This window comes from Talpa europaea (genome assembly GCF_964194135.1).
Source record: "Talpa europaea genome assembly, chromosome: 9".
Lineage (NCBI taxonomy): Eukaryota > Metazoa > Chordata > Mammalia > Eulipotyphla > Talpidae > Talpa > Talpa europaea.
This window is the reverse complement of record NC_140076.1, coordinates 16,754,567-16,779,943: the sequence shown is the minus strand read 5'-3', so window position 1 is coordinate 16,779,943 and position 25,377 is coordinate 16,754,567. Positions and strand designations below refer to the sequence as shown.

Below are 25,377 nucleotides of genomic sequence, written 5' to 3'. Positions count from 1 at the left end.
TTTGGATCTGTCTCTGATACTGAGAATGGAATGTGATGTGAGAAGAAAACGAAGACTACATTTACCGGCTTAGTGTTACAAATATCAGCAGCATTAACTTTAGGTAATACAGAGCTGTAATGTCCAATGTTTTTCCTCTGATAATGTGATGGGTATATCTTTTGAGCCCGCACTTCCAGCTTAATCCAGTACAAGGGCTTGAACCTTCTCCTCTTGACCATTCTTACCCTATTAGTAGAAGAAAGCTCTCCTCTGACCGTGGTAAGGATCTCTGAGGACTCCTGAAAAGTACATTTGGCTTACACTAGACTTTTAATGGACTTGGGTTAATTCAATTTCAATATAAGGGGAAACAAAATCCAAGGTAAAGTTTACGGTATTAATTAATAAAAAGCTGTGTACAAGGATGAAAACTGGACATGTAATCTGAAACTGTTATAAAAGTATCAATAAAATTGTAAGATTATTTCCTGTACAGTTCTTTGAAAAAAAGATTTAAAAGACTAACCAATGCTATAGTTTTATTATTTCATAAGAAAACTCTTTATCTCTATTTCACCGATAAAAGGGAGTTACTTATGGTGATCTCCTTCATGTTAGAGAGTAATTTTGCAGTATTTCAGGTTGATTTGAGGTCTCTTTTCTTAAGTGAATCGATATTTTGCTTAGTTACATAATATTTGCTATAAACAGACATAGCCTGTGACATGAAATATACATACACCAGATTTTTAAATTTAACCCGCTCCTGCTTCTTTCCCCATTCTAGGGAAAGCCTATAATGACAGAGAAGCAATTTTCAGGAAATACCAGAGAGTTATTTCTACATGTCTCCCGAGACAACAGCACAAAGGTGTGTGAAGCACAAAAGATTCTTGGCTTTACTGTTCTCTTTCTTTGCTCTAATAATCATCTTCTTAAAACAAAAAGTCTGGTTTAGAAGTTTCATCAACTAAAAAGTGTTGAGAAGTAAAACAAAGTACAATAATGTCAGTTTGATAACCCTCTGAATTCAATTTCAAAACAAAAATTTGAGACATAAACTAAATCATTCATATTGGTACAATCAAGTGCCATAAAAAGCAAGCTACATGCAAGATTTCATTAATATTGAGGTTAAAAAAAATAACAGGTTAGGTATCCAAGTTGTGTTGTGAAGAGAGAGCACACTTGTATTTACTTTGGGGAAATTTTAAAAACCCACATGCAAACAGAGGACACATACTTGTCACGACAGAACAGTAACTCACAAGACCATCAATTAAAAACAATTGATTTGAATACAAATGTAAGAACCAACAGGTTTAAAGTCTATTGTGAAAACAAAGTATACCAATATATGCTGTAAGTTTATAATGGCTAGATATTGTTTCTAGCAGTATTATTACTTATGTCATAAAGAAGTAACACAGTCTTTTAATTCAGAGAAGGTATGTTTCTGTACAGATCTTGAATTAAATCTGTGTTCCAGGACATTTAAAGATGGGGAGAAAATTCAGCCCTGGCTGGAGGCTAAGGGACACCAGCACCATTTTCCTTAAATCACCATCACTTCACTTACGAGATGGCATTGTTTAGCTTTGCAGATCTTTTCATTACACCAGACAGAATAAAGTCATTTGTCCTAATACATCTCAGAAATATACATAAGAAGGCCACAGAAGTCAAAAGCCCTTTCCAAAAAAGGCCTTTGAATATACTGGTTTGATATCTCAAGAAAAGGAGTGGTTATGGATTCTTAGATTAGAATGTATTGTTTTAAGGCTTTTGAAAGGTTAGCATGTTGAATTTTTTTTTCTTATACTATAGAGATCATGCCACACAAATGACTATAGAAGATATGGAAAATATTCCATCAGAGGTTTCTATGGAGTATCCTGCTTTGTGTGAAACATCGAAGAGGAGGACACAGCAATAGGAAACAATAAGAACATGCAGGACAAAAGAGTTAAAGCTTTTAGGGAAAGTGCTAACCTGCCACATGCTTAAATCTGATTTGTCTAAACTTGTTAAACTTCATCAAGGAAGACTAGCTTGGGTAATCCATGGCTACTCCTTTATACCCCACAAGATATATTCTACAATGAATCACATTTTATTGACAGATAAATGTCCACAAGAGCTCCTGTGGGATATTGAACTAATTGAGATCAGAGGGCATTGTACAGGTGATAACACAGTAGAAGCCAATGACAAAAGTTCAAGGGTTTTAGTCTTGACATTTCAGTCGTGTACCCTGGTTTCCGATCACAGAAAGACCAACCACCAAACAGCCAACGCAAGAACCACGAGAAAAGACATCATGAAAGGAATACGAGGAGATGGAAAAGTACTAGAGTAGAGGTGGCACTTTTTGAGAGACTTGTGATCCTCAGGGATTGGAATAGAAACCTTGGGAAGAATTTCTTCATGTTCTTGCTGGGACAAGGCTCTTTCAGAAGATCTCGCTTGCCTTTTAATTTTCTCTTCATCCTGCACTAACAGAGCACGTTCCTGTGTCTGCTTTCACGGTAGAAGATCAAGAAAGACAGAGAAAGATGAACAAAATGACAGATGGGAAAATGCTCAAAAATGACACTTGGGGATGTGCAAAGGATTTGGGAAGGTCTTTTGGACATTCTTTATTTTTCTTTACTTTGGCAATTTATTCTGGCAAAGTTTCTATAAAAGTATCTCAACAGGGGACTATACCTGAGGGAAGAAATCAAATACTCTCCAAAATTTTAAATGATGTAAGAAAATAAATTTTTAAAAAGATATCTCAAAACTTTTTTTAATGAATGAAAATCAGAAATCCGGAAAGTGGACTTCCTTATAGTATGTATTCCTCCTTTGAATCTACTCACACATGAATTTTTGGTCATTTTTCATTAGTTTGGTGCTGCCAATTTTTTTTTTTTAGATCAATTGGGCAAAGCCAATAATGAAGTTTTCTTCTTGCCATCAGAAAAGTTATTTTTATTACAAATAGAATGGCAGAATAAAAAATGTTATCCTCATATCTCCTCATATAGACTTTAAAAAAAACATTTTCGTTCAGCATGGTAGTTAGCTTTTTTTGCTCAAGGGAATAAAAATCTTAATCCTATACATTTTAAAGATAGCAAAAGGAAAAAATGTACAAAAGCTTAAATATGCCTCCAAGGTCTATCCAGAAAAAAAGAAAAACCAAATCCCACAAATCTCAACAATTGCAAACTCCCTCCCCCTCTTTCAGAATCATGATGAAAAATAGTACTAACAACCATCATAAAAGTTTATACATCACATTAAGCAAATATTTTTGACACTTTTAAGGAATTTTTTTTTTCCCCAATTGTCCAAGTGAGAAGTTTTTGTCCCACTACAGTTTCTTTGCTCTGCCATCCAGTCAGGACAGATGTTATCTATGACAGGAAAAACTTGGCCCTAAGTTCTCTCAGTTGAGCCAGTCTTCTCTGATCAGTCTGAAAGTTTGACACTGGTTCTTTGCACACCCCTAAGTGATATGTATCAGGGAGAAAGTAGCTAGGGGACTGGTCAGCAAAAAAGAAAAAAAGGAAAAGAAAGGGTGCAAAATTATAATGATTTTTAAATGAAAATAAAGGAGGAGAAGAAAGACAACATAAAAAGAATAGGGTACAATTAAATTCATTTTCTCTCTGAATACATATTTATATCTTCATGCAGCTTTTTCAACCAGCCATGCGCCGAAATAAGCAAATTGAAAGCTGCAAAAGCTGCAGCAGTGGAAATGCTATGTGTTAGGCCAAAGGCTGTGGGTGTGAATTTACTAGTATAGCCAAAAGAAAAAAAAATTACTCAGCAGCTGCTGTTCAGTTCTGAGGGGATTATCTGCTTAATGCCATGACAAGAGCAAATTCCGATTGAGAAGCACAAGTCATAACAGCAGCTTTACCTCTGGCCCACCAACCTTTCTTTCCGAGGGAAGGATAGAGGTTTTCTTCACCTGGTTATACACAAATTATGTAAAATTCAGTTGCCTTACAATGCAACAACAATGCTGTCAAAGGTGGAAGAGGTATCCCCAAAGACAGAAATATTGTCCTAATTATTAAAGAAAAAGTCAAGATGCCAGAAAGTGGAATTGTCCTATCAAAAGTTACCAAAGTACAGTTCTTATTTATTCCATTATTCATTTAGGGGGGTAATATACATAAGCACAGAGTTAAAGTTGCTCAAGTACTCCCCACTGGTCTAATTTAATTTATAAAAAGTCATTTCTTTGAAGTCCACTGTATGACACAACCATTCCTCAAATCAGCTCTGAGATGATTTCTGAAGGGTTTCTATTAAGACATAAGATGTTTTCTGGAAATGGAGACCAATTCAATATTGTCTTATCCAAGAGAGCAGTAAGTTACTTTTCAAAGAAGTTGAACATTTTTTATTACTTGAACAGAATCAAAAAGAAAACTTTTAGAAAAAAAATGCAGTTATAGTTTGCAGATAGGATTACTCAAGTAAGAAAAAGCAACCAGGCATGGATAGAGTTAAATATTTCTAGAAAGCAATCACTGTCTCAGTTCAGGGTATGTTACCTAGATTTAGAATATAAAACTAATGTACATTTATATAACGGCAATTGGAGGCTGAGAGGACAGTGAATAGAAACAACTGCAGCTTATCTCTGGTAATTCTGTTTCGCTTCCTGTCATTCAGGAATCAGTCTTTCTTAGTAAAACTGGTTCAACACTATTTGGAGAATTGTTTGCCAATTTTAACCACATTTGAAAAATATTAAAAAAATATCCTTAGTGGACCAACTTTTATCAACTTCTCCAGTTCCAGAAAGTAAGCAATAAGTTGGATAGTTTTCCATGATTATAAAAACAAAGGTTTTTTTCCAATTATTAAGGTATCAGTTCACCATATTTAACTAACTGGAAATGCTATTACTTCAAAGAGAATAACAAGCATATAATTTTAAAATCATTAGATTCATTCATCTTGTCTTGGCGACTCTATAAATATTTAACCCATATAGGTTAAAGATTAAGTAAACAGTTTTTGAAAATATGCTCAAGGTAACTTTTAAGATAAACTCATTATACAGATTGATTCAGATATTTCTAAAAAGCTAATGACAACAATGATACATAAAGGAGAGCTCTGAAAGGTGTATCTGGCTCCCTCTAATTATGGCCATCTTATAAAACCACACATTAAAAGTTTGATGTTACTCAAAATAAATAAGTAGTTTTTCTAAAATTGAAACACTATCATTTATAGTTGGTGTTCTGCATTCTCTGGCTTAGGGACCTCATGAGTTTATTATATAATTGTGGTCAACCATTCCAGATATTTCTAAGTTGTGCAAATGTTCAAATAAAGTTAAAAAAAAATGTTTATCCCTTTCCAATTTTGATCTTACTAAATTTAGTAAACTCTCTGGTCCTTGACAGCAGAGTTTGAACATAAAGTTCCACTGGCTTATGGTCAATTTGTAAACACACACTAGACAGAAGCAATCAGCTGCAGAGCTAGTTCTTGGAATCTGATAAACCTCGAGAAGCTCTAAGAGACTCCTATAACTGATTGAGGAGCCCAAATCGCTTAAAAAAGTACAGTGTTGGATTATGAATGCCTTAAAGCTACAATGAACTGGTAAGGCATCAAAGCTAAATTTCAGTTCCAAACTTTCTTTCACATACATAACATTAACAAGCAAAAACATTTATTTTATTCTCATAACTGGTCACATGGACAAAGTACTCACTCCTTCTCCTGTGGGGATTTGCCCGTTGATGTTAAGTGTTCTGAAGGGGGAGTGAGTGGATAAGCGCTTATCCCATTCACTAGGCCGTGGTTCTGGTACAGATTCCATGAAGTTCTTTTTCAGCTCACTGATGCTGGCATGATGTTTTTTGATTTCTTCTTGACTTTTGTCTAAATCCTATAGTTTAAAGGACAAAGATGCAAAACTATAATAAATACTCAGGGAAAAAACACATGAAGGGAAGCCTGTCACAGGCTGTGGGCACTGGTAGAAAATAAACCACATCTAGGATAGATGTTATAATTCATATATTGCATTCAAATTGTAAATATACAACATGGTATATGTCTTTTTTTTTTTTTTAAACAAGGTGCTTTTCTTGGAAGCAGTGAAGCATTATAACCCCATGGTTTTAGTTTCAAACCCCATAGAGTTCACTCCTTAATTTTCTTCCCATTTGTGACACAGTGCTAGATCTCCTCATCCCAAGAAGGTAACCCCACAACTCATTTAGCCTCAGTTTAGTATGCACTGATGTAGGCTCAGCTCAGGTAGCACGGAGACAGCAATAAATAAGGAGACTGTTTAATGAAGTACATGGTCAAATATTCAGCTCCCACCATTACTGCTGTGTCTTGCTGAATTGCAACTGTCAGTATCTCTCTATGTAAGAGGACAATTCCACTTTCTGGCATCTTGACTTTTTCTTTAATAATTAGGACAATATTTCTGTCTTTGGGGATACCTCTCTCTACCTGGAAATAGTTTTGCAACCCTACTACTAGGTGGCTGCTATTGGTTTTGATAAACTAGAATAGCCCTTTCTTGACGTAAGGAATTTATTAATGAAATTCCTGGCTCAAGTCTCTAGGGCAGATTGTTACTACCTTTGAAACTCAAAGGTAATATAATGACTTTTCTTCTTTACCATCACTATTCACAAAAACTAAGTCTTAAGCTTTCCAATGGCTGAGAGTTTCACTTCATCCATTAACATTTCAAAATAGGGACCTTCCTCCAGGAATTTCAATTGGGAGTGAATTAATAAGAGTTTGTCAAATATATTATCTCCTTGATGCAATTAACTTAAAATATGCTAGCAGATTTGAATACTGGACAACTAGGGGTGGACTCTTAAAGGGGATATTCTAGGGATAAGTGATCAAAAATAAGGTTAAATAATTCAGGTTTATGTAACAGGGGTATATAATGACTTAAAAGGGAAAGTGGGCCAGAAATAATCTGGGAAATAGAACTTGAAGACAAAAACTCAAACAGTCTCAGTCCAACATAGTTCTCAAAAAAACAAAACCCAAAACTCAAACTATGCTTGAGATCTATGCTTGAAATCAAAATATGTGGGAGCCCATCACTTCATGCTAAAAATTCTGTGTTTATTATATATCAAGGCAGCTCTGTATCCAAGAAAAGCATAATACTAAATATATTTCCTAATATGTTGTGTCAATTTTGGGATTTTTTTTGGGGGGGGTTTATGGAAACTAACCCATTTTGGGGGAAAAAAATAAGGACTCAAATCAAAACATGTTGTTAAAGTTTGTTTTTTTTTTTTGGGGGGGAGGGAATATAGGCTTCACCTAAATACAATTTTTTTCAAAACCAATGTCAAAGGGAAAATAACATAGGAAAAAGAATCAGTGAGACATGACACAATTTTGATTCTTCATTCAGAAAATTTACTTAATAGTCCATATTTTGCAAAACTGAACCATATATATTTGCTTTGAGATTAGTTAAAGAAAAAACTAATCCCAAAAGGGCAATCCTGTCGCTCCCCCATAAGAGTATCTCTTATTGCTGGGATGAAATGTAAGTATAACTCATGAATATGGGCTTCACCATGGGGAAACGACAGCTTGCACTTTTGTTGTAGCTGAAAGCAAGAAAAGCATGTTTCCTCATTAAAGAAAAGCATATGAAGAAGCTGGGTCAAAGACTCAGAATAGGCTGAGCAACTGAGACCCATTCAGCATATATATATATATATATATATATATATATATATATATATATATATATATATATGAGGCCCTGTGACCTGGCTCCTGACTGCAATTAAATCTGCACAACTTAACACATTTGGAGGAGTTTAAAGTGTAAATGGAGCAAAACAAAAATGAGCAAAATATGCTATGGTAAAACCAAGATTCTCTGGGTTAACCTCTTAATATCAAAGAATGGTGGTCTGTCACTCTTCTTGCCTAGCTTTTGATTGACTTGGAACCTGAGGAAATAAATGTTTCAATAAATCAGTAGCTTCTGAGGGAACTTTCTCCATCTTTCTTAGCTGGCTCTGTTGGAAACCTGTGGGGGCACAGAGTAAAATTAAGATCTCAAAGGGACCTGTTCCAAATAGAATTTGTCATAGACACTTGCTACAGGTTCTCTCTGGGAGATGGAGGAGGAGGCGGCAGATCTAAAAATGAACTCGACCGACCTTATTTGTGCCAGAACAAAGCATTAGTGGGGGTGGGGTAGGAGTAGGGGAAGGAGGGACGCTTAAAAAAAAACCTGTGAAAGTGACAGATAACTTGAGAAAACCTCCTTGGGAGTTGGGAGTGGGGGGAGGGAGGGCAACAAACTTTTTCACAATAACTAAAGAATCAGTGGTTAGCCAAATTACTTTGGTTGTTGTCAGGTTAGACACTTTTGATGCCTATCATCTTGTAATTTTAGCAGCAATCAAACCAAACACTTTGTTAAATATAAAATGTTCTCAAACGGTAGTTAGTAGTTTTAATTTTCAAAAACACACTTATTTAGGAATCCCCTATTATGGCTGTCAATGAAATACTTGGAAAAAACACATCACACACAAGGACTTTGAGTCTCAGAAGCCATACCACACCTTATGGAGTTAATGACAAATATATGATTGGTACTGCAGGTTCCAGTTAAGCGAATGAGATAGTAAAGAAATTGGCATGTTTGGGATTGGAAGATATTACATGCTGAGTACAAAAAGATCAAATGATATCTGCTAGTCTTCTCTAGTCTTGCTAACTTTAGAAGAGGAAACATTCTGGTTCCTAGTTTCTGTTATAGGCTAATGCAAAGTGATCTAATATTCAAGTTTAGATCCAGCCTTGGACAACCTCACATTGCATGAGGTAAATGTATATAAAGCACTTGGCATTTGCCTACCACACAAGACATGATTAACAAAGGCTGGCCTTAATTTTCTTTCTTTTTTTAAAAAAAGATTTATTTATTTAAATAAATATATAAATTTATTTGGTAAAGGCCAGAGGTACGGGGGTGGAGGGTGAGACGATTCACCAGAGACAGAGTGGGGAACATAACAGGCAGACTGATTGAAATACACTGCTGAGGGGAACAGCAGGCAAGACAGGAGAGGTCTGCTGCACCATGTGGGTAGCCCCCTGGCTGGCTGGGGATCAAACTTGTGCTGCAGAGGCTACGGATAGCTTCACAGTGCTGTGCTTAACCCCTTGCGCCACCAGGGAGGCCTTGGCCTTAATTTTCATTACTTTTACCAAAATATCTTATACATAGCAGGCACTCAAAATATACATATTGATAAGGAGTAAGACAATGTTTAGTAATTATTAGAGGCCATTATATTAAAGTTCCTTTAAACTTTTTAAACTTTTGGTTTACCACATTGAATGTGTTTATCTTTTAGGTCTCAGCTTAAAATGTTATCTCTTCAGAGTTAACTTCCCTGTCCATCCTACTTAAAGTAGATCCTGTTTATTATCACAACATACTGCTTATTTTCTTCACAGCTTTTAGACTAATTGCAATCATTTTATCACGACTTGTTTATTATTTCTCTCCTCCCACTTCCCTACATTGTAAGCTTCCTGAAGGCAGAAACCATGTTTGTCATCTTCCTTTATATCTGTATTTCCTTTATATTTAAGTTAAATTGCTGATGTTAGAGTTTACATCCCTTTCTTCGGGCTTTGTCTTGAGGGGAATTGTAAAGCAATCTGGTCAGCTTCAATATAAGTGTTTTTCTAATGTGTAAATTAATGTGAATAACACAGAATACTTCCAGTTTCCTTAATTTTTCCTCATGGAGTTACTTAATTTCTACTTGGTTTTATACTTAGCCCAAAACTAGACAATGTATAACGATATATGTCTAGTAAAAATCTGACCAATATTGAATAGGGAAATAACCTAACAATTCCTATGGCAGACAACAGGTGCTATTTTTGAATGAAAAAAAAAATCATACTTTAATAGAATTAGATACACCCTATCTTAAATCCATGCTTTATCAACTTACCAGTTCTGTGACAATAGGGATATTACCTAATTACTCTAAACCTCAATTTTCTCATCTTTAAATTAATAATCCTATACTCACAGGCCTGTTTTTATTATTAACCTAGCTTATATCAGACTAACTACATATAAAATGCTAGGTTCCCTTCTTGCCTTCCCGCATCTTAGTTTTTTTCCTCTAACTGACTTCCTGTTCTTATCTGGTATGCCCCAAATTTAAAATCTTTTGAATTGTGATCATTTTTCCTACACTGTCTCCATTCAGAAGATGAAAACTGACCAAATTTGATGTTTGGGATATAGGAATCTATATTCTTTAAAAATTCAAGGAATTTTTAACAATGATTGAGAACTTTCTGAAAGTGAGTAAATGGAACCATGCGAGGCAGAGGCAGTCCCAATCATATATTTTATAGATAAGTATGAGAGATGGAAACTAAGAGCCAGAAGGAGAGAAGGTTGCGTATCTTCATGTTTACCAACATGCAAAAGCATTTTAAATCTAGTAATCCTTCATGCAATGGCATGCAAAACCAAATGCAGCATAGAAAGAAGAAAGATCAGCAAAGAGTGCAGAGGGTTACAGGCAACCAACTGAAATAAGCTTCAAGTTCATACAAACCTCCAACATTAAATTGCTATGTCTGATATAAATGTTTTCACCATCTAGTCTCTCTCTCTTTTTCTGTGAAAATGAAAGAGGGAAAAACAGAAAAGCATAAAAAATTAAAATGTTGTTCTTGCGGGGAAAAAACAGCAAATTGGCAAACCAAAAAAATATTTTAAGTGAAAATGTCCACAGCACAGCATATGCCAACATGAAATGGTCACAGAACCACAAGGACACACAGAACACATGATCATACTAGAAAATGGATGGCCTTGCTCATGAGCAGTGAAAAGATATGATGATGTTATTTAAATAGACAGTGCTCCTAGCTTCATTGGCGCCTTACATAACAAGCTGTTTTTTTTTTTTTTTTTTGAAATTGAGCTGTTTGAGGGTTATCGTAAGATATGTGCCTTTAAGAATCTTTGAAACTCCATGTTACATGGGGTAGGAAAGTGCTCAAAACATCATTTAGTTTTTTGGACATATTTAATATTTGGTAATACTGCAGTATATACCTAATATCTTTCATAAGAAAAATCTAATCATTTTATACATGATCAGTCAAATATTCTACTTAGGAAGAACTGATTCATCCTCCTCTAGTTGGGAAGAGTAGAGCACAGAGCAGAGAAAACCACAGTTAATAACAATTCTAGGAGCTGCTGCTATAATGGTTTCTGTGATAAGTATGCATTAAATATTGTCAATGATTCTAAGATTATAATGCCATTGTGAAAATTTCTCATAAAGTTTAAACATAAAGGATAGGTTTGGACTTCACTGATTATTTCTTTGTGTTTAAAAAGATATTTCCTCATTGAAAAGCTTGCTTTAATGGAAAATTTCATATATAGTATAGGATTATAATTTCTTTCATATAGTATTATGTGTATATGCATATACACACATTAGCTATTTAAAATAATTTCTGATTAAGAGAAATCAATGAAAAAATGGATCACTGTCTTTTTAATGCACTGTCAAAGTCAGCATGGGTGATGGTAATGTCAGTCTTGTGAGAGGAAATATAGCTAACCTTCCTCATTCTTATCAGCTCTTCAGGTTTTTCTGCAAGCTTCTGTTTTGCAATTATTAAAAAAACAAAAAAAAAGAAAAATGATGAAATATTGGCTCAGTGAAGTTTGTTTGAACCTTCTTTATATATATATATATATATATATATATATATTTTTTTTTTTTTTTTTTTTTTTTTTTTTTTAAGGAAAGGGGAATGGGGGAGAAGAAAAATTTGGGAGGGGAAGGGTAAAGAAACAAGTGGCCTATTGGCACAAACCTGTGTTTGGTCACCATTTGAGGTAGGTACTGTGACCTCGATGTGGGTTTTTTCCACCTACATTTAAGAAATAAAGTGGCAAAAACAGTTTAGGTTAACAGATTTCTATGTACAGCGTTGTGCCCAAATAAGTGCATCTTTAAGCTGGTTGTGAAATAAGCTGATATATATAATCATCGTGGTGCAGTCTTACAAGGGGGTGTCATTCTCAACAGCAATCTTCTACCTCACCAACCATTTTAAGGCTGAAGAGGTAATATGAATAGCCAAATAATCAAAAAAAGAAAATTATGCTATTCATGAAGAATATTTTCCTACTTACGTATAAAAAAAAATATAGGTTCAAATAGGCCATGTTTTTGCTTTCCCTTCTGTAGTGATCTAGAACTTTAAACAACACTTGAAAACAAATTTACCAATGAAGATATCAATGTATGACATACATGAGTGTTAGAAACAAAGGAAAATCTTTACACTTAAAGCACACATGTTATAAGTCACATGAGACATTGAGCAGGTAAATACAAACAATTTTGTTAGTTGATCAATATATTTAAGGAGGGCATTTCATCTTTAAGTTTATTAAAACAACAAGACATCAAAAAAAACTCAACACAAATTGTTCCTGAGACATGCAATTGCTTCCAAGTCTGATTTATAAATAAGCACATACAGGGCTCAGCTGCGACATTCAGCAGGCTGTATTTTCTTTTCTAGGGAGTTGGAGTCCATGTGTTTGATGAATGGGCAAGATTCATCCTTAATAGTAGGGCGAGAATATTAAGGCCTCCTGCCTAACTTTGAAATACTTTTAGTAATAGCCATCTTCTATACCCCAAATTGAGTAAGGATAAACAACATAAATCCAGACAGACTATTAAAAGGAAGCATAATAGAGTGAGCAATGCCCAAAGCACTGGATATTTCAAAATTAGAAAACTATTTTGGGTCAAATCAATCACTTTGTATCATTAAGCTCTTTACAGAAACTCATCAAAACTGTGGTTTTGACATATTCTTTTTAATCACACTTGGCAGCACTGCTTCAGAATACAATGTCACCATGCTATTTTCTCTAGGACTGAATGTAAAGAACATTAATGGAAGGAAACACCAGATTTTGTGACACTGTCAAAATTATAAGCACATCCATCTATAGCACCTTTTTCTACAAGGGGTAATCAACAAATTTGGGTCATTTCTACTCTGAATCCCAGTACACTTTCTGTGTTGATCATTTACAAGTTTTTTCACTTCTCTGAGTTTAAGGTTTTTATTTTTTAAAAAATAACCCAGAGGTCTTTTACCACCACACCTGTCATGCCAGGAATTCATAGGGAGTGGATTCCAGCACCTCAGGCTCCTTTCCACTCATTCCCAATATGAGCTTCAGTGGGTAGAGCAGGCTGGCACTTTAGCTGGACCCACTTACCTTGCTCTTTGGCTTCCTTTTTTTCCTAATCATTTTATTTCACATAATTCAGGAAGCTGTCTTGGCTCTTAGAGAGCTTAATATGCTCAATACAAACATAAATTCTCTTGGTAAGCATCTTGCCCTTCACTTGTTTGTTTACAACAATGCCAACTACATGCTGGGCAGCATTACAGACACTTGCAGGTTTACCACATGATAACATATGGGACACTCCTTTTTAAATAGTGCACACCCCCTTGATGTCCACAGTATTGCTGCTCTTGCAGATTCGCATTAATGTGGGAACAGCTCTTTGTTTTCTAAAAGGCCTGGCGAACACAGAAGAGATGTCTCTCCTCCTTCCCTTTGTGTTTGTCAATTTGGTGATTTGCTGGAAGATGGGGGATCCACCCAAAAGGCTGAGTTTAGATTTTTATCAATAATATGCAGTAAATATGGATGCTTATAAAATGGTAGTTTTAAATTATTTTGTAAAGCTTAAATTACTTGCGCTACAGATAAACCAGCTATTGAACTGGCTCCAAAAGCACAGGATCAGTCCGTCTGCCAAGGTGAGAGCACAGACTAGGGTCTTAGATGGTTTTGAATTCCTTAGACCTATGAATATATAATTTTTCTTATAAAGACTGCTTCTAATAAATCCTGTTGTCAACAGTGAGACTGGTACTTACTTCAATAAATTGGAACTAACACCTCAACTCTATCACTATCTAAATGTCTTTAAAAAAAATCTTGTCAACATATGTTACTGCTACTCCTGGGAAATCTGCTAATTTAAATGGTGCTTTTTCAACAAGGTTCAGTGACTGTGGGTACAATCAACTTGAATTTGTAAGCAACTCAAATAGCATAACCTCTCCATAACACAGCTGCCCCTTTTTGTGAAGCTACTTAAGACTATACAGATGTGCTTTATGTAGTACCGAGATATTCTCTGAATATGGATAAGATATATTAATGCTCGGAAATCAAGTTATATTTTAATCTACTAGCTTAAAAAAGAATGTGGAAATTCCGCCTGTATGATGATGGACAATCACAGTGCTGGTATGTTCCATAGACTCATTTTTTCAGATACAAGTTGGATCAAGGTGTGGGTTACCTTAAAACTTCTGGGAAATTTATAATGTTCATAATATAATTCTGTGAAAATACTTTCAAATTCATGGGTGATACCTTCTTTAAGAAAAAGTGAGCAAAAAATAACTGTAAGGATTCTATAAGAATCAACCACTTTGAAAGCCTTCCTGGTCAAGGAGTTAACACCTCTAAATCAGAATGAATTAGCTAGTTATTTGGATTTATGACATACCTTCCATGATTCTGTGAGCTCTGGTTCAATTTGCTCAGGTGGCACTTCTTCCCTTTTCACTTCAACCTTCACTGTTTCCTTCGGTGTTTTAGAAGCCACTGGTTTTTTGAGAGGTGCACCTGGGACACTGCCTTCTGTGACCTGACTCTGAGCAATGGCTGGTGCAGATGTGGGCCGAGGACTTCGGTCTGCTGAATCAGCAGCTGCTGTTATGTGAGGAAGGGAGAGGGGGAGCATAAGAGAAGGCAAGAGTGATTTCAAAGTCACCAGGTGAAATAATTTTAAATTCAGGACATATAGAAGTGTTAAGTGTCCACGGGGCTATCATAGAGAAGGTAAAAATAAATCATTAGTGTTCCGCCAGGTATTAGATGGCAACAAAAAAGCTAAAAGTACCCTCAATGGAAAAGCTAAAATGTGCTGACTATCATGTTCCATAAGTGGGGCTATGGAGAGGGCAGGAGACATCAAAGTAAGAAACTGAAATTATTTTATTAAAAAGTTGGCACGATTCTTTAACCTTGTAATCTATTAGTTTCAGGAAACTGCAGTGTAGTTGACAGGAGGGGGGGAAAGGGTTAAGTCTGATTTCTTCCATGAAGTCTTTTGAAAATAAAGATATATTTAGTTAGAGGTGGCTTTAGGAACCTAAAAAATATATTTAGGAAAAAAAGGATTAATTCTGATTTCTTCTGTGTAGTCTCCTTAGAGTGATTACAAAATAACTTAATAAATGGATTTTCTGATAGGAGATGCTTGTTTGATAAGATGCTACAATTTTGATGCTTGTTTAAGGGTCTACCTTTGAACCAGACACTCCTTTTTAATAAACCATTTGAGTAAAATGACATCAATTCAAAACCTTTGGTTTTTACTCCTTAAAAAACAACAGCCTTTTGAATTTTAGCCTTTCGCAGAGTCACCAATTTGTATAATAGCTCCTATTCTCTAGTATATTTAGGGCTGGACATCTGGAACATCTGGAAATATCTGGAGATTTTTTTTTTTGGTTGTCGCAAGGAAAGAGAAGTGGGAGGGGGTACTGGCGTCTAATGTTTACAGGCCAAAGTTGTGGTGGTTAAGAAACCTTGATTTAGGAAAAGGGTATACATAAACTGTTTGAGAGAGAATATACAATACAGGTTAATGACAAAAGCTTGATCTTTTCATGTAGTTAACAGTTGTTATGGTTTCAAGCATTGGGTATTTAAGGTTAAGAGCACTTACTACAAAACAATTACACCCTTACTTTTTAAATGATTTTTATCCTCATTCTTTCAGGGACTAAAAAAAAAATTTATGTAATCTGTAGTATAACCTCACTTATCTGGAGGTGGCTAAGAATGCAGGTGTTTTTCCACACAATTTAACATTTCTGATAACAGATTATCAGCCTTTCAAATACTGAGATGTTTACATTTTAATTATTTTGCATAATTATCCTGCCTTCTCGAAATGAGCATATTGAACTTAATTTAGCTTGATAAATTTAGATTTATAAGCAGTACAGATAAAATGAAACAGAGGAATTGCATGAATCAGAAGAGAAAAAAATGAAATTCACATAAATACAAAACCAAGAAAGAAATGATTATTACTCTGTAATGATATCCAGTGAAAGAAACCGTTCCTCAGAGGACGCATAGGAAAAACAGCAGAATTAAGACCCTAGTTCATCTTTCGATGGAAACTCTGTGCTTCTAACAAAGTTCCTGCTACTCATGAGTGCTCGAAGCCAGTCAGTGCAAGAATGGCAGATGGCAGACCAAACCTAACAACACAAGGGAATGTGACAAAATATTTTGCTCACAGTTGGGTTAAAGTATCATTATACATGTGTATTCACACCTCCTCTCAAAGAATTATTTCAGCTCTGCTTGGCATCATAGAAACATAGCCCATGCTTTCACCATGTGTTATTTTGCCACTTGTGTTTGATTTTAATCCAAAACTAATATTGTGGAGCCAAATGATTTATGTCTTCAGCATTCCTAGTCCCACCAATCTGTACTGTCTGTGGAAAAGTAGGTACAAGTGTGAAAACTGGCAGTTAGAAAGAGGCAGAAAGTTCATCAGTTGTAAAACGTGGAAGACACCAGTTATTACATAGGGTGGTTGAAGAAGGCATGTCAGTGAATAGAAAAATACTTGAAAAACCCTAAATTTTAACAACTTTTAATGTTATACCTTAGACTTATATTTCTTTTATTATGAGTTAATATAATTTTATGAGTATTTTGGTCAAAAATTAACTATATTAATTACACTGACATGTGATTCAAGTGAAATTTATCACCTGGCAGCCCTGGAAAGAGGCAAAGTTCTTTCCTTTTCTCCATAAGACTCAAACTATGGATGACAACAGAGAATCACAGTGATTGGGGTTATTTTTAAAAATAGCTTTATTTACATGCCATATAATTCACCCCCTGAAGAGTATTCAATGCTTTTTAGTGTATTCAGTGTTTGGGGTAGTGATTACTTTTGAAGATGTTTTGGTTCTCCAACCTTATGAACTCATTTGTTAGCTATTACAAGATTTTGGTGCATATATAGAAAATACATATATAGAAAATATACTTAACATATATAGAACATAACATATACTTAACATATATAGAAAATACTTTATTTTATTTATTTTTTTAATATTTTTTATAGAGGCACGCTTTATTTATTTATTTGTTTGTTTTTTTTATACATGCACTGGGTACAGTCAGAAGCGCGGGAGGGTGAGAGAATTCACCAGAGCCAGAGCGGGGAGCAGAGCAGGCAGAAGGACCGAAGTACACTGCTGAGGGGAGCAGCGGGCGGCAGGAGAGGTCTGCGCGCCATGTGGGACCCTCCTCCGGTGGCCGGGGAGCAGCCGGGGATCGAACTAGCGCCGCAGAGGCTGTGGGCAGCTTCGCAACCCAGCGCTCAACCGCTGCGCCACCCTATATAGAAAATACTTTAAACATTCAATTGTTTCCCATTTCCGAAGGTATAGACAAAGAAGAGTGCTGGCAGCGGTAATGTTATGGACCCATTAATTTCAGTATTATTTTGGTCTTATCTGACAACAGAAAAATCTCAGACAGTTACATACTTGAGCAGTAAAGAATAAAACTCAAAACCATCATAGTGAGTAAAAAAAGACTTAAATTCTGGTTCTAGCTGTGTTACCAGCATTACTTCTGCTAGTGTGTATGGTGTTGGCACAACAATATGCAGTGGATCAATGGGTCCATGATCAGAGGACCCACATGAATCATCTGTGGATCCTGAAACACAAACCAAAAATCCAGCTAATGCTCGAGCCCATGACAGGCAGATGAGGCTTCTAAGAGTGAGAGCTGGCATCTGGTTTGTCTCAAAGCTCCAAAGATGATACAGATATATGCTCCTGGCAAAGATCACTTGCAACCACAACCACCAAATGAAAGAAGTACTTGGCTGTATGACTCTCATGAGTAACATGGCATTTTTGTGGCCTAGTTTCTCATGAATTAAAACAAGAAATCCTGAAAGCTTCTTGTTCACTAGGTTGTTGCTACTAAATAAGAATCTATGTTTTTGTTTTTTTGTGGGACCCTCGCCAGCATCCAGGGAACAAACCGGTCTGCAGCCTCTGCAATGCCAGCTTGATCCCTGGCCGCCAGGCAAGGTTCCCACACAGCGCACAGACCTCTTCTGCCACCCGCTGCCCCCCTCAGCAGTGTATTTCGTCAGTCTGCCTGTTCTGTTCCCCGCTCTGGTGAATTCTCTCACCCTCCCACGCTTCTGACTGTACCCAGTGCTTGTAAAATAAATAAATAAATCTTAAAAAAAATATATGAAAATGTTTTGAAAGCAAAAGTACAATACAAGCTGAGAAGTTCCTGTCATCATTATTACTATCCTTGTGACTTGTCGTCACTCCATCATATAAATGGGATCTGAATCAGTTTTAGTTCTCCAGCTGGTGAAGCAGATGCTGAGCATATAATGGAAGAGAAAGGGGATAGTCATTTGTATCAATAAAATGAGGTTTTTATAAACGATTCTCTAATATATCATCTCTAGTTCAGAGGATTTTATATTCATTAAAAAACAAAAAAGAGGGGACATAATAGAGAAAAAAAAATCTATTATAAAGAATGGAGAAAGATATAGAAAAAGGAGAGAAAAATAGTTCCCATCAACTGTTTCTAGTTTTTATACTAGGAAGATAGCACAGAGAAAAAGAAGACATTTGAAAAGAGAACTATAAAAAATTTTGCCCTACCCAAGTTTATATGCAATTCAGAAGCTTAAAGGATAATACATGCAAAATGTTCAGAACAGTGCCTGCTTTATTAGGGCTCAATGAATATTGACTATGAACACCTTTTATTATTCTCATCTACAAAAAAGAAGTTATCATAGTGAATAGCAAAAAATACAGGTTTTGGAGAATATTCTAGATTGTTTTCCCCCCTTTTATTGGGTCCTCTCATTTAACAGAGAACAGTTCTAGATTCTATATATCTAGTCTTGTTGCTAACTGTGTGTGACCTTGGGCAAGTCACTTGAATCCGAAGGATAGATTTTAAAAAATAATGAACACCAATAGGTAACCATTTCAAGAAATTAGAAAAAGAACAATTATGTGAAAGTAGAAATAAAATAACAAACAGCTGGCATAAATTAAATTTTAAAAATATACTATGAAAAGATAACAAAACCGGGCCTCCCCAGTGGCGCAGGGGTTGAGCGCTGGGTTGCGAAGCTGCCCGCAGCCTCTGCAGCGCCGGTTCAATCCCCGGCTGCTCCCCAGCCACTGGAGGAGGGTCCCACATGGCTCGCAGACCTCTCCTGCCGCCCGCTGCTCCCCTCAGCAGTGTACTTCGGTCCTTCTGCATGCTCTGCTCTCCGCTCTGGCTCTGGTGAATTCTCTCACCCACCAGCGCTTCTGACTATACCCAGTGCTTGTATAAATAAATAAAAATAAATCTTAAAAAAAAAAAAGAAAGAAAAGATAACAAAACCAAAAGGTGGTTCTTTGAAAAAAATTAGTAAAATTAATAGATCTGCAGTAAGACTACTGAAGAAAAAAAGAGGCACAACTTATATCAGGAACACAAAAAAGAACTTTGCTAGGGGTCTCATAGATATTAAAAGATACCCAACTTTATGGAAATAAATTTGAAAATCTAGATGGAATGGACATTTCCTAGAAAAGTACAATTACCAAGACTGAAACAAGAACATTAGAACATCTTAATAGTCCTTTATCTAATAAAGGACTCTATAATATAGAGTCCTTTATCTAATAAAGGACTCTAATAAAGAATCTCTATGTAAAGAACCCTCACACAAAGAGACCTATTGGACCAGATGGCTTTATTGGTGAATTTTCCAAACATTAAGGAAAAAATAACATCAATTTTACATAAGCTCTTTCAGAGAACAGAAAAATAGGCAAATCTCTCTCAATTTATTTTGGTAAGTTGAGACTTGATACTAAAACCTGACCACAATATTACATGAAAGGAAAACTATAGGCCTATCTCCCTTATGCAAATAGTTGCAAAAATCCTAAAATTATTTTATAAGAAAAACATTATGATCAAATTGAGTTTACTATAAGAAAGCAAAGTTTAACAATTAAAAGTCAATCAATGCAATCCACATAACAAAAAAGGGAAATCATTTTATTACATCATCTGATAAAGTAAAAAGCACTTGCTAAAAGTCAACATTCATTCATGATAACCACAAAGAAACTAGGAATAAAAGAAAATGCCCTTATCTGATAAAAGGTAGCTACATTTTGAATGAACAACCTATAGCAAACATATTGAATGAAGAAGTGATGATGTTTTCTCCCTGAGATTGGGAGCAAGAAGAATACTAATTGTCAAGAATTCTAGCCAGCAACAAAGCAAAAAAGAAATTAAAAGTATGAGTTGGAAAAGAAGTAATACAATTACTATTACTTTTGCTTGATGTCATTATGTACCAAATATACTCCACAGATAGGGGCCTCCCTCGTGGCGCAGGCAGTTGAGCGCTGTACCGTGAAGCTGTTCGCAGCCTCTGCAGCGTGGGTTCGATCCAGGCCGGCCAGTGAGAATCCCACATGACATGGCAGACCTCTCCTGTCTCACACGCTGCTCCCCTCAGCAGTGTATTTCGTCAGTCTGCCTGTTCTGTTCCCCGCTCTGTCTCTGATGAATCCTCTCACCCTCCCGCGTACCTGGCCTGTACCCCAGCACTTGTATTAAAAAAAAAAATCTTAAAAAAAAAAAAACTCCATAGATAAACCATTAAAATAAATAAGGAAACTGCAAATCTGATTCTAAAATATATAAGAAAACAACAAGGGTCAAGAGTATTAAAGAAGATAGTTGGAGAACTTACAACTCTAAACAAAAACTTGTTATAAAGCTGGAATAATTAAGACAGTGTGGTATAGGCAGAGACCAATAGAACAGATTAGATCAGGAATAAACTCCCAAAATTTATGGTTACTTGATTTATAACAAAGGTGATACTGGAATACAATGGGGAAAGAATGATATCTTTAATACAGTGTACAGAGTCAATGGAATATCCACATGAAAAACAAATTAATGTTTTTTTAAATTTTTTTTTAAGATTTATTTTTATTTATTTATACAAGCACTGGGTACAGTTAGAAGCGCAGGAGGGTGAGAGAATTCACCAGAGCCAGAGTGGGGGCAGAGCAGGCAGACTGAAGCACACTGCTGAGGGGAGCAGCGGGCGGCAGGAGAGGTCTGCGCGCCATGTGGGACCCTCCTCCGGTGGCCGGGGAGCAGCCGGGGATGGAACCGGCACTGCAGAGGCTGCGGGCAGCTTCACAACCCAGCGCTCAACTGCTGCGCCACCGGGGAGGCCCCCCCCCCAAAAAAAAAATTAATTTTGACTTCTATTTCATTTTACATGCAAAAATAAACGCAGATGGATTATTAATCTAAATATGAAATATAAATAACAAGGGTTTCAGAAAACAGCTCATGCTCATGAGTAGGCAAAGATTTCTTAAATTGAACTCATAAATTCTTTGCAAAAAAGTAAAAATTTGATCAACTAGATTACATTAAGATGTAGAGGTTCTGTTCATCCAATGATACCATTAAAAGAACGAAAAAGCAAGAAACAGAGAATAGACATATATATGTATGTATATATGTATGTATATATAGTATCTATACGAGTATATAGCTGACAAAAGATTCATATTTAGAAAATATCACATAGGAATTTGGAACATAAAATTCTGCACACATTCAACTAAACAGGAGAAGCAATCATGTTATTTTCAACATTTACCAAAGTGCTTATAATATAACAAGTACTGTGGTAATTGTAAGGACCAGTTAAGATGATACATCTTTCAAAAAAATTCTCAAAATATGTAGATAGGAAGGAGACAACAAAGAATACAGCAAGGAAAGAGAGGATTATTCTAGCTACCAGGCAATGTAGATTCTGTTCTAAGTTTGTGCTGCTGAACTATATTAACTTTGGACAAATTACTTTTTTTTTTTTTTTTGGATCAACTCCACTTCTATAAAATTAGGTGACTGGAATAAATGATTTCATCTTTTCCCAAGCCCCAAAACTCTGTGATGCTATGGTAACGTCACCAATAATCTGGCTTCCTTTAGAGTCATCTGACTGACTTTAGTTTTAGAATCTCAAGCATTCGTACAGCATTCTGAAGGCAAGTTTTTGGAAATATCTCCCATTCCCCCAAGGAACACAGTGTATAATTTAGTAAGAACTAGCCAATATTAGTCAAGAGGCAGAGACATGAAGATTTTTTAATATCTTCAACTATGAGGCCCCAGCTAGAAAAATGACAACAATGAAGATATAATTTCTATAAATAATAATATTTCTGTAAGTAATGCTTTCTAATTTGTTCAAGGCACCAAAGCTCATTAACAGTTGACTTTTTGGTTATTTTGCTATTAGAAAGAAAGAATACATCAGCACAGTATTTATGTAACTGAAATTCCACTTAGGAAAAGTCAGGGGACATGGTCTGTCTCATGTCCCCTGTCTCAGTCAGCAGACCTGAGATTAGTCCTAGTTTTGCAACTTAATATATGCGGGATCATGCAAAAGTTGCTTAAATTTTTCAACCTCAATTTTCCTCACTGACATACTTGTATAAATTAATAAAAACAACAGGTTCCCCAAGCCTAAGGTGAACTGGAAGTACAGTAACCTACTGGACAAGGAGCTCAGGAATATCCCTGAGCAAATTTTGTGCCTTCACTGCTAATTCTCAAGTCCAAGTTGTCACCATTTCTCACCTATATCTTGCGACAGTTAACTACACTTCTGCTTTCCTCCCACCTCAATCAGAGTGATCTTCTAAAAATGGAAATTAGATCATATCCCTCCCTCTAATATCTTTCAACTGCAATTTAAAAAAAAAAAATCTAACTTCTATACTATGGCCTCCAAGGCCCTGCACTATCTGGCCCCTGTCCATTTCTCTAACTTAACTTATTTTTTACTTCTCTTCATTTACTAGGAGCTAGACCTATGCTGAATAGCCACATGTGGCTATTAAATTAACATTCAGCCCTCAGTTACACCATCACATTTCAAATTCACCTGCGGCTACTGGTTCCCAAACTGGATGTCACAAAATAGATTCCCATCAGCACAGACAGCTTTATAGACAGCACTAATTGACATGAAGTCTCATGTCAAGCTCATTCCCACCTCCAGGATTTTATAATAGTTACTTCTCTTTCAGAATTTTCTCCTCCAAGATTTTGTGAGTATCTAAGCTTCTCATAATTCAGGTGTCTGTTCTAATGGACTCCTCAGAAGAACATTCTATACTTAGATTCCTCAATCTCAAACAGCTCCCCAAACCACATCCCCCAAGCCCAGACATTCTATCCCATTATTGCTTTGTTTTCTTCATAACACTTATCGCTACCTGAAATGGTTTTGTTTTGTTTCGACACATCGAATATAAGCCCCATGAGGTCAGAGACTATGCCGGTAAGCTCACAGCTGTATATTCTGTGAGTGGAACAATACCTAACACATAGTATGTATAAAAATACCTTGGTGAAAAAAGAATAAATAAGTGTCTCAAAGAACATGGGTTTTGAAGCTCACCCAACCTGCATACCAACCCACTTAGCAGCTATCACATTTTAGGAAAAGTTAATCTCTCAGTCTAATTCCTAGGTTTGTGATAGAGACCAAATAAAACAAAACCTGCAATCTGTCTTATTACTATTAAAGCAGTACCTTCGCAGTCAAGGCAACAGAAAAACACCTGAAAGAAAACAGCCTGACTTGCAGTATGGAAGAACAAAATTGCTTGGGAAATCTCTTTTCCAAGAATGGCTTCCTCGTTCCTCATTCCTTTAAACTGAGTGAGGTGTTTCTGACATACATTCCCATAATGCAACAAACCAAAATATGGTTCTGGATGATACAAAATAATTAAATAACAATGCGGTGTCTAGAATATTAACACTATCTTAATGATGGTAATATTTTTGACTTATTAAATGTCAACCATTGTGCTAAGTACCATACACATATACCATCTCATTTATTCTTCATTAAAACTCTTTTAGGGGGCCTCCCTGGTGGCGCAGCGGTTGAGCGCTGGGTTGCGAAGCTGCCCGCGGCCTCTGCAGCGCCAGTTCGATCCCCGGCTGCTCCCCGGCCACCAGAGGAGGGTCTCACATGGCGCGCAGACCTCTCCTGCCGCCCGCTACTCCCCTCAGCAGTGTACTTCGGTCCTTCTGCCTGCTCTGCTCCCTGCTCTGGTGAATTCTCTCACCCTCCCGCGCTTCTGACTGTACCCAGTGCATGTATAAACGAACAAGCAAACAAACAAATAAATAAATAAAACATGCCTCTATTTAAAAAAAAAAAAAACTCTTTTAGGGTAGTATTGCATTATTATTACCCCTGTTTTATAAATGAGAAAAAGGCACAGAGAGATTAAGTAATTTGACCAAGAAGGTAAGATCCTAAATGCAGGGGTTGAGATTGGAACCAGGTCTGAATCCAGAATCCAAGCCCCTAACTTCTGTAACATGCCCCCTGCTTTCACAGATTGCATAGAAGCCATGTACTGGCAAGTCCTTCAAAAAAGTAACTGACAGTACTCTATTTTGGCAGTTGCCTTCAGAACTTTTATTTATTAGTTACCTTTTCTTTTTAGTGGCATAAAGAACTGAATATAGTTTGGTACTTCATTTCAGCAATACTTTCAAATCCTTGAGACTTACCTTAGAAAAATTCAGAAAGGTTTTCTGTCAGTATATGCACTCATGAAACTTATTTACTTCCTATTTTATTTAAACAAAATTTGAAGATTCCAATAATAGTATTCCTCTTTCTGCCTGTAATTTCCACATGACAAAATGATCTAAACTTTTAAATCATTGCTCTGGTGAGGCTACTAACGCCTCTTTTCTGCTGAAAAAGTACCCATTTAAAAATGTTTGATAAGGCTATAGTCTAATATACTACATTAGGTTTTTACTCTGTGTTAGAGCTTCTAAATTCTAATTCTGGTAGTGTTCAATCAACCACTACCTAGTAGTGGAAACCTGATCTAGTCACTACTCTCTCTGAAACTCAGGTTTTCTTTTCTTAAGATGATTCCACTGAATTAGACAATCAATAAGGTTCATTTCATTTTATAATTGAGATTCTTTTAATTTTCAAATACATAATTGTACTTCTTTTATCTTTCTCTAAAGAG

At 36.0% G+C, this 25,377-nt stretch overlaps 1 protein-coding gene across 9 annotated transcripts in view; it reads right to left on the bottom strand.

Annotated features, from left to right (window-relative positions):
* Positions 1-25,377, bottom strand: part of EPB41 (erythrocyte membrane protein band 4.1) — a gene marked incomplete at both ends in the record, with an annotated part of 80,342 nt that overhangs the window by 25,866 nt on the left and 29,099 nt on the right. For 2 of the 9 annotated variants that reach the window (XM_084243140.1, XM_084243143.1), the window contains 2 exons: positions 5,720-5,896; positions 14,652-14,857. In XM_084243140.1, coding sequence (XP_084099266.1) covers positions 5,720-5,896; positions 14,652-14,857 — 383 coding nt within the window. Of the gene's footprint in view, positions 1-2,247; positions 2,500-3,386; positions 3,516-3,898; positions 3,950-5,719; positions 5,897-10,619; positions 10,683-11,646; positions 11,689-11,904; positions 11,962-14,651; positions 14,858-25,377 lie in introns of those variants that run through there. The other 7 variants (XM_084243139.1, XM_084243141.1, XM_084243142.1 and 4 more) reach the window with 7 other exon arrangements.